General features: G+C 39.0%; 1 protein-coding gene across 1 annotated transcript; it reads right to left on the bottom strand.

Moving 5' to 3' along the window:
- spag8 (sperm associated antigen 8) lies at positions 1-2,913 on the bottom strand. Its single transcript, XM_057328295.1, has 6 exons — positions 2,719-2,913; positions 2,406-2,565; positions 2,198-2,243; positions 1,157-1,271; positions 248-310; positions 1-162 (listed from the first exon to the last, which is right to left on the bottom strand). The coding sequence occupies exons 1-6, from the start codon at positions 2,794-2,796 to the stop codon at positions 58-60; spliced, it is 567 nt and encodes a 188-aa protein (XP_057184278.1). The 5' UTR covers positions 2,797-2,913; the 3' UTR covers positions 1-57.
- Between the last annotated feature and the right edge of the window lie 7,116 nt (positions 2,914-10,029).

The raw sequence follows: 10,029 nt of genomic DNA, 5'->3' as shown, positions 1-10,029 counted from the left end.
AAATATTTATTACTTCATGAATAGACCAAAATGAACAAATATTTTGCAATAGATTTTTTACAAATGGGTATCATCCTGGCAGTCCAGTTGTTCACTTATTGGTGTGCTAAAGGTGGCATTTCTTTTAAAAGGGCTATCCTCAGTTGTGACTGCTGTCACACCCTGTGAACAAAAACAATTGTTAAAACCACACAGATGTATTTTCATTCCAACAGATATCCTTGGCAATAGAATACAACAAACTGACCTGAATTTTCTGATATTTATCACTCCAAAATGTGATGGCCGGGTCTGTTGTGTAATTATGCTCCTATATGAGACAAGCATAGAAATTAAACCTCAACACACACTGGCACAAACACTTTTGTAATATTTTTGAATGTTGGCATGTCCTATAATGTGACATATTATACCCTTTTTAACCTTTTTTGCATTTTAAATTTTAAAATTTCATTTTATTAATGCTTTAAGAATTTGTATAATTTTCTCATACACTCTAAATGAAGAGTTTATTTCCAAAATGAAAATTTTCAAAAATCATGTTTTTACCCCCTTAATATCAATCAAACTGCAGTTGGTTTGTTTTGATTTAAACCATAATAACAAAAATAAATATAGCTAACTAACACAATAAAACACAATAAAAACATGATAACATAATAAAAAACATGATTTAGGAAAATTATTAAAAAAGGATCTCATTTTGGAAACAAACTCTTCAAGTATTCTGGGTTATTTTCAACCCAGCATCGGGCCAAAAAGTGACAAACCAGACCCAGTGGGTAGTAATAAATAGGCTTTTTTATACAAAATACTGGGCTGATTAACCCATTGCTGGGTCAAATATAAACATTTTCTGGGTTAATTTAACCCAACAGCTAGTATTTTTCAGAGTGTAGCTGACACCCTACATGCAATATTTAATATAAAAAAATGTATTTGTCACACAGCCAAACCATTTAAAATGAACAAGCAATGAACTTGTTATAAATTAACTAACCAAATCCTTGTATAGGCAAAAAAAAGATTTAAATATTTTTTATGTACTGTTGTATGCACATAAGATGCTACGTCACTAATATTTAGATGTCAAACTGAAATGCTTTGACCATGACAGTGCTCTACTTGGTTGAGGTAAGTGAAAACAGAAGCAGACCTTGGTCAGTGGCGCATGGAAAGATTTGAAGCCCTCCACCCTGTAGTCTGATTTGCTCACAGAGCACCACTCAGGAACAGGAGGTTCTGGGTTCAACTCTGCATGTATCTGTTCACTGTAAAACAGACCAAAATATTATGATAAAAACATTGTCTGGCTAATTAATTTGTGAAGGGCTCATAATATACCTGATATACCAGGTAGGCCTTGTGCTAGTTCCATCTAAACAAACAAACATTACACTGCACGATACTTTAGACTTACTAAATTAATCTTTTAAAAACAACCAGCTTACCATTCAAAGCTTTAGTCTGTTCTTATACATAAATAGCTAAATTATTCTCAGAATAATTTCTCAGAAGTGACCACTTTTCTTGGACGCTGGCAATTACTTTTAACAACAGGTCTCAAAATCATTTTTATTGGATGTATGAAGTCAGTTCACACAAATAGCCTAGCAGAATTACCACAATTCAAGTTCATCACATTAGGCACTAACCTTTGACAACTAGAAAGTGTCCAAAAGTGCCAGAAAGTATTTGTTTATTGTTTTATTATTCAATAGCAAACAAACTAATTTTTTGTGAATGTTAAATAAGTGGGCTTGTAAAAATGCCATATGATTTGTTCTGTTGTTATTATTAAATGCAATCACATTCAATCTAGACCCACACAAGGTCTATAAATATACTGTCTCAAATCAGAATTATGTTGTTCTGTTAAGTCTCAATGCTTTTCCTTTAAAAGTATATCGCAGTCTGGGGTTAGAGACTTGTTGTCAAGAGTACAGTCTGCAAGCCCTCAAAGTTTAAACAGAAAGTGACATGATAAATAATAACTAAAATGATTTAATATAGCTACAATGAAGCAGACCATAGCGCAAACATTATTACATTATTTCTCTCCCACTGTTTCCTTCACTCACACTTGAAACGAGAAATGTGGGAGGATAATAAAATGTAATTTGAGTTTTACACTCGATGAGGTCGTTGAACTTAATAAAAATTGTTAGACTTAAATCGAAATGGATAATTTCGTTACCTTATTCTTTTGACGAGGTATTTTTCCAAAAGCTCAGTCCTTTTTCCTGAAAGAAAATTGATTAAAAAAAGGGCAGAGAGACAGAGGTCTTTAAAGTATAAAGTTAACATAGAAAAAAATGTAATATAAATAAACACATACATTATATTTAGAATATACTAGTTAACAGTGGAAAGAGTCTACCTTTTATAGTAATTGTTTAGCCTACCTTTTTGTCGTATCCCAAGGCTCTTAGGCATATCGAAGGCATCTTTAAATGTAGTAACCCCCTGCACTGTTGCAGTCACATCGACGGTGAGGATTCCCACATGTCCATTTTTATTAATACACGATTTAGGCCCTGATCCGTCCAGCAATGCAGTAGCCCTCTGATGTGCATGCGAGACAACGTTGTATGTCATTTGATCAGGTGGAGTGTGGAGAGATATGCACATAAATAAAAGGGTTCTTATGACAACTTCAAGATCTGTGCCTGAAAAATATAATACGCCTGTAGTGTAGTGAATCTAGTGTTGTCTTACCTCCTCAACCCAGTTCCCCAATAAACATCTTCTGTCCGTATTGTTTTCCTCAATAATCTCCGGGGTGAATGCACTCATGTTTCGCTGACGGCGTTTGATAAACAACGTACAGGGTTAAAGTTTTTTTAATAAAAAGAGATCCTGGTGAGTATTAGCGTTTTAACACTCGTTATTTACAGGTCTCAATTCCATTCAGGCAAAGTTGCAACGAACGTTTCAGCGCTGTTGTTGCCGCGGTAACGTAGCCTAAACAAAAGCGTTAAAGGGATAGTTGACCCAAAATAAAAAATCGGTCACCATCGTGTCGTTAAAAACAGTATGCATCTTTACAAATTATATTTACAAAATATAATTTGACAAATGTCTCAATTGTGTCCAGTGTACAACGTTCTTCAAAATATTTTGAAATGACACGTAAATGATGAAAGAATTTTGGGGTGAATGATGTTCCGTCTCAATCCCATTTTTCCTGTAGGCTACTTCTTCATGAGAATGTACATATCCTGTCCTACATATTGACTTTTTAGTCCTTTAAAGGGTTGAGAAAACGTTTTAGAAACAGTTGCCTCCAGAATTCATACAGTTTATGTTAAATACCGAAGTTAAAAATCAAGTCAAAAAAGTTTTGCAAACCAGGCGATGTCACCTGCTGGCTGTTGTGCATTTCTGCACACAAAGTTATTTGGGATTGGGCCTACTGTCTCCTTCTCATCAACTTGAACCAGTCTGGCTATGTCTTCTCACCTCTGTCATCAAGGTATTTTTGCCAAGGTATTTTGTATAATTAAATGTTTTGGTTGTTTTGTACAGTCTAAAGACAGTACTGTATAAAAAATCCAATAAATCAGCAGTTTCTTAAATACTTGAACCACCATGTCTGGTATTAATGGTAGGCTATTACCCATTCTGACGTTTGGTCTGATTGCTTATTGCTTAGTGGGAGATTAGATATCTGCATCAATGAGTGGGTGTTCCAGTGTATTGGTGGTCACTGAGTGCTGTATAGACTTTACCTGTCTATACAACATTAAGATAGTATAAGACACAAATAATAATAATAACCAAGTAGAATGTTAGAACCTTAAAATATTCATATTGGATTGCAAAATGATCTTACAGAAATGGTTCCAAATGTATGTATTTTTTGTTCTTAATGATTTTTTACGTTTTCACTAAATTCTTAATTTCTTATATTTGTACAGAAGAAAACTATACTTACAGAAAAGTAAGTTGCCTTTGAACCTCAACAAATGTCTTTTTTATTCTTAAAAATGTATATTAATATTTATGTTAAAACCTTGTTTTGAGTATTATCACATCAACTCTAAAGACAAAAGAGTATTGTTTTTTTTATAATTATGACTTTCTTATTTAAAGGTATAGAGATATATTATTATTGCAGTCTCAGTAGAACTGTATACACTTGCACAAAACATTTCATAATATGATTTTATTAAAGGTCCAGTGTATGAAATTAAGCAGAATCTAGTGTTGCGGTTGCGAATTTCATCCAATGGCTCAATCCACCCATCCATGTGCCCTTTTGAATCAAGACGGAGTCTCATACAGGACTAAGATGTTGTCACATTTTCGCTTCTTTGCAGAAGCAGATAACGTATTTATGAAACATGCTCTGTCGAGCAGTTTTTCCGTTTAGGGCTACTGTAGAAACAGTGTATGTAGATAGAAATAGCTCATTCTAAGGTAATTAAAACATAATGCTTCATTATGTAAGGTCTTTATACACATCTGAAGACACACAGTATATGCATATTATATTGCATTTCTGTCAATAGATCCTCCAAAAAACTACACACAGTAATTGTAAATCTTGTACTAATTCAATGAAGTGGTTGTATGGGGTTTATGAAAACATTTTAACAAGCATTTGATAAAAATGCTGTGTTACCATCTGCAGGAAACAGTAATATAATGTTAAAATGTGAAGAAAGTTGCTTTCATACAATGTGAAGTACATTGTCCCAAACAAATCGCTCCTGATGCCACTGTGTGATGCAATGCAAAGTCACATTTTGGCAACTTACAGTAATGCAATTACTTCCTACCCCTTTCAGGTCACATGTTCGTAAAATTTGTGTATCTATCACCAGGTGCCCTACCAAATTCTTGAAGCCATGTTCTTCAAACGTATCAAAATATCATTATACCCGAACCACTCTGACCAAGCCTCAGAAAGTTAAGACCTCAAAGTCATTTCACCCCAAACTGCGACATCGTTCTCCCAAAGCACAAAGACATCACTATTCCCTGGTTTAAAAATAGCATGTCCATTAGCTGAAGAGTGTGTTCAAAACCTTCTTAAAAAGCACCATTTCTAACACTCGCTGCTCCAGGAGCTTAAAACAACATTTCCCCACCCAGAATTCACAGTGTGTCCTATGTGTGGTCATTCACGCTGGCAGAATCTGGAGGCAGATCAAATGCACTCAACCTTAATAAATTCTTCCGTCGATTCACAGACTGTTGAGTCACACAGTGATTGAGTCTTTGGCTCCTCACATAACCCCTGACCCCCTTCAGTGACCTGTTGGCTTCTTGTCTTAAGTGTCAGATATGAAGAGCAATAACGATGTTTTTCCACATTATTTTATGGACATTTCTGTTAATACTAAAATGTAATTTAATGCAGTGCAAAATGTAAAATACAGGTAAAACAACTGTAAAAAATGAATACGGAAAATTCCTTCATATTAATACAGTATATTGTGCCATGTTTTTCCAGGTTTTTTTAGAGTGTACACACAGTCTGTCACGGTTTGGCCGTGTATATTAAGCGCACGACAAAAACCGTACAATTCCAAAAAGTCTCTTTTAATAAATCCACAGGAAGTAATCACAGAAGCAGGAAAACAAAACCAAACATAACATGCAAATAATAGCAGACAATGAACTAAGGATAACATGGGGTATAAATACAAGGGGAATGCAAGCAACAGAAACAGTTGCGAACAAATAGGTAACTATGGAAACAAATGACTAAGGAGAACAGAAACTGAATCAAAACAAAGCATAACCATGACATATCGCCCCCTCCCGGAAAGGTGCACCCTCGCACAGACAAACAGTCCAATTGAGGGTGAGGGCGGGGGCTCTGGAGGTGGACGAGGGGCAGGTGAGGGGTAGGCAAAAGGAAAAGGAGACAGTCCATGGAGCCAGGGTGGTGAGGAAGGTGGGAAATCCAGGGAGCCTGGAGCAGGAGGATCCAGGTGATGGTTCAGAGACCAGTCAGGATGGCGGCCCACGGTGGAGTCGCCGGAAGGAGGAGCCATGGTGGAGCTGGGAGAGGGGACACCAGGGGGCCGACTGATGGGGACGGAGCTGGTGGGGGAGGAGCACAGGGTGGAGACGAGCAGACGGAGAGCCCGGGTGACACCGAGGGTACGGAGGGCCAAGGCAAGCAGGCAGCTCAAGCGACCGAGGCTGAGGCGGGGATCCTGAAGAGCCCGGCGGAGCCAGAGCGACTGAGGATGGAGGTGGAGCCGGAGGGAAGGAGGGAAGGAGGAGCCTGACACAGCCATAGGGACGGAGTGAGGAGGCGTAGCTGGAGGATTGGAGTCCCGAGGCGGCGGATGGTCGACGACTAACCAAGGCAGAGCCAGAGGGATGAGGGAGCCTGGTGGAGCTGGTGGGATGACGGGCCACGGTGGAGATGAGGGAGGCAGGAGCCAAGGTGTAGCTGGGTCGGAGGGCCGAGGTTGAGTCCGGGTCTCGGAGACTGGAGGCAAAGACATGAGATACTCCATCCCCGAGGTAGCTGGCGGCTGAAGATCCTGTAGTTCATCCAACCCAACGGCACTGGTGTGCAGATGGTGAGCTGAGGGGTCTCTGGATGCCAGCAGACCCAGGGCAGACGGACTGGCTGACGACAACAGAGGAGGCGGGAGAGAGAGGCTGAAGAGGCAGCAGGGACTTGGAAGAGCTGGGCGGGACCAGCGGGGACTTGGAAGAGCTGGGTGGGACCAGTGGGGACTGTAGCAGCCAATGTTCCTCCTCATTAACCCAGTCTGCAATGGCAGAGTCCAGTAGCAGCTCACCCTCTGCGGCAGAAGTGGGGCGGGGCTTCCCTCAAAGCCGTCGAACTCTCCCATAGTTACCAAGTCCGCTTATAATATGCGACTTTGGGTTTCTTTTTCTGTCAAATAGCGTTAAAAAATCACTAGTCGCAGGTTGCTTGTTCTGAATCTGACACGCAACTTTGTTTCTTTACATCTATGATCGCTGTTTTGTTCAATCCATTAACACTGTCTGCTTGCAGCTAGACTTTTTGGACAACATGCCGCAGCGCAGACCGATCGGCTTCTACCTAACATCACACACAGCACCGCGAGAGCTATTTGGAAGAGCCGTATACTCTCGAATCAGTACGGTACTGTGATGTCACGCGCCGATTGGTCTGCGAGGTGCCGCAGGAGGTCAAACTACACATCTAAGCATGTAAAACAACAGAGAGAAGCCAAGAATGTTACAGTGTTCTCTTCACATAATCATCGGTAAAAATCCAACTAAAAAGATGAAATACTCCAAGGCACTCATATAGTAACGATAAAAAGCACTTAATTAATCGGGCTACATCATTAAAAATGTTAAAAGTGTAGATACGCATTTTGGCTACATAGTCTTATTTAAGCCTAAGCACGTGTATAGCATAATTTGTTATTTGTTAAAAAATTATTGTATTAAATTAATTTATTGATCATTGCAGAATATCATAAAAAACAAGAATACCAACAGCAAATGCACATAGTTCAGTTTTATTTTATTATAAGGGACAGACTTGGCCTAATGGTTAGAGACTCGGACTTGTAACCCAAATGTTGCCGATTCGAACCTCAGTACCAGCAGGGATTGTAGGTGGGGGGAGTGAATGATCAGCGCTCTCCTCCACCTTCAGTGAGACGCTTGAACAAGCCACCGTTCCCCCCAACTGCTCCCCGGGCTCCGCAGCAATGGCCGCTCTGGCTGTATGTGCTACTCACTGCTGTGTGTGCGCACTTGGATGGGTTAAATGCAGAGCACAAATTCAGAGTATGGAACACACTAAATGTGTGGCTGTTACAGATACCCTAAGTGGTCATTATATCTTATTCTCCTTTTCCATCAGTCCAGGCCTATTCTGGTCACAGGTGATCATAGATTATAGAGCTATTCTGTTTACACCACAATGCTGGCAAGCAAGAACAGCCGGGAGCGAATATGAAATTAATGATGCCAGCATGAGTTTCAAGGCAACAGTTCACTGCTCACTTCATTCTAAAATTTTAAACAAAACTTCTTTTACCTTCGGTAGAAGTGGAAAAGAGAGAAATCTTGTTCTAATTCGAACCACTTTATCTTCGGGAAAATCAAAAAAAAGAGATCTCTTCTATACTTTAAAAGGGAACGTCTATGTATTTACTAATGTTCTTTTGATTTTAATGATTTTTACAGCTCTGCTATGTAAAATGAACACCAGATATGATTAGATTACCTAACCTTGGTAAATAACACAATGCACCTTTAATCAACTGAATCAAACCAGCAGGAACAGCTTTCAACAAAGATACATATAATTTCTGAGTACAAATAATATTATATTTTACACAAAAATCACCATTAAGGAAATTTCCATCCCCATCCATAATATGTACAATGGACCTTTGTCCACCAAGTCTTGAAAAAACACAGATTTCCCCTTAATAAGGACACACTTATTATTCCACAAAGAACAACTGTGTGGCGAAAAGTTGTGTTTGTATATTAATTTCCAATACAATAATACCTGACTATGAAAAGATGATTTACACTTTAACTTTGATGGCTCAAAATCACACCTTAAAAGGAAATCAATGCCCCCAAAAGAATCAAAGATTTTAGAAGAAAGGCTGTACCAAACAGAATGTTTATTTCTAAGGAAAGCTTGGAGCCACCTCAACTTAAGAGTGCCATTTATAACATCGAAATGAAGTATGTTCAACCCTCCCTCACTGATCGGCTTCACTACATCTGACTTTCTTTTTATAATGGTGCTTGTTTTTCCAATTAGATTTATACTGAATTTGATTAATGTCTTTTATCAACCTATCAGGTATACTGAAGGAAAATGCTGGGTAAATCAACCTGGAAAGAGCTTCGGACTTCTGAATGACAATTTTGCCAAATATCGAGATATCCCTTTGTAACCACATATTTACAATATTTAGACTTTTTCAAATTATCAATAAAATGAGTTTTTCTCTAATTTTAGGGTCTTTAGTAATAACAATTCCTAAATATTTTACCTCCATTTTTAATGGAATATTGAACAAATGAGATTCTGTATGATAGTGAAGTGCCATCAGCTCACACTTTTTTAAATTCAATTGGAGACCAGAAGCTTTTGAAAATTGAGACACCAGATTAATGGAAACTGGAATCTGCTGTGCATCACTAAGAAACAGGGTGGTATCATCTGCCAGTTGACTTATTAATAACTGACTCCCTAAAACATTCAAAGGCCTAACATCTTTACTGTTTTTCACATAAATTGCTAGTTCAGCTATTAAAATAAATAAATACGGACTTGTCGGATCCCCTTGTCTAATACCTCTGTTAATGTTAAACTTCTTAGAAGTCCCAAATGGTAATGATACTGGTCTATTTGTCTTTTAACAACATCTCTATGAACTTAACACATTTATGGCCAAAACCAAAAAACTTCAATGCATGTAAAATGTATTTATGTTCTACTTTTGACACTGCCAATCACAAGATACTGCTAGCAACCCTGTCATCTCTGGGAATCTCAGGCTCTCCTCTCCGCTGGTTCAAATCCTACCTCTCCGGCAGATCCTTCAGGGTGTCATGGAGGGGCTCGCTGTCCACTGCTCACCACATGATCACTGGGGTCCCTCAGGGATTGGTGCTTGGACCGCTGCTTTTTTCCATCTACACGACATCCTTGGGACCCATCATACGGGCATACGGCTTCTCCTATCACTGTTATGCTGACGACACCCAGATCTACATCTCGTTTCACCCAGACGATACCACTGTAGCAGCTTGCATTACAGCCTGCCTAGAGGACATCTCGGCTTGGATGAAAGAACATCACCTCCAGCTGAACCCGGCCAAGACAGAACTACTCTTGTTTCCGGCACACCCCACGGTGCAGCACGATCTCACCATCCAACTTGGCAATACCACAATCACTCCTTCCAAAACAGCCAGGAACCTCGGAGTCATATTTGATGAACAGCTGTCCTTCAATGATTACATTGCAAAGACAACGCGGTCATGCCGATATGCCTTATTCAACATTAGAAAGGTTAGACC

The sequence above is a fragment of the Triplophysa rosa genome, linkage group LG2 (assembly GCF_024868665.1).
Source record: "Triplophysa rosa linkage group LG2, Trosa_1v2, whole genome shotgun sequence".
Taxonomy (NCBI): Eukaryota; Metazoa; Chordata; class Actinopteri; order Cypriniformes; family Nemacheilidae; genus Triplophysa; species Triplophysa rosa.
The sequence above is the reverse complement of the archived record's forward strand: the minus strand, read 5'-3'. Positions and strand labels throughout refer to the sequence as shown.

What these genes read in the sequence shown, in the direction of transcription:
- spag8 (XM_057328295.1), bottom strand. Translation starts at nt 2,796, where the DNA reads ATGAGTGCATTCACCCCGGAGATTATTGAGGAAAACAATACGGACAGA. An exon ending in TCCATGCGCCACTGACCAAG is followed by an intron (nt 311 to 1,156) that starts GTCTGCTTCTGT and finishes TGTCTCATATAG; the next exon opens with GAGCATAATTACACAACAGA. An exon ending in ATAAATATCAGAAAATTCAG is followed by an intron (nt 163 to 247) that starts GTCAGTTTGTTG and finishes TTTTGTTCACAG; the next exon opens with GGTGTGACAGCAGTCACAAC.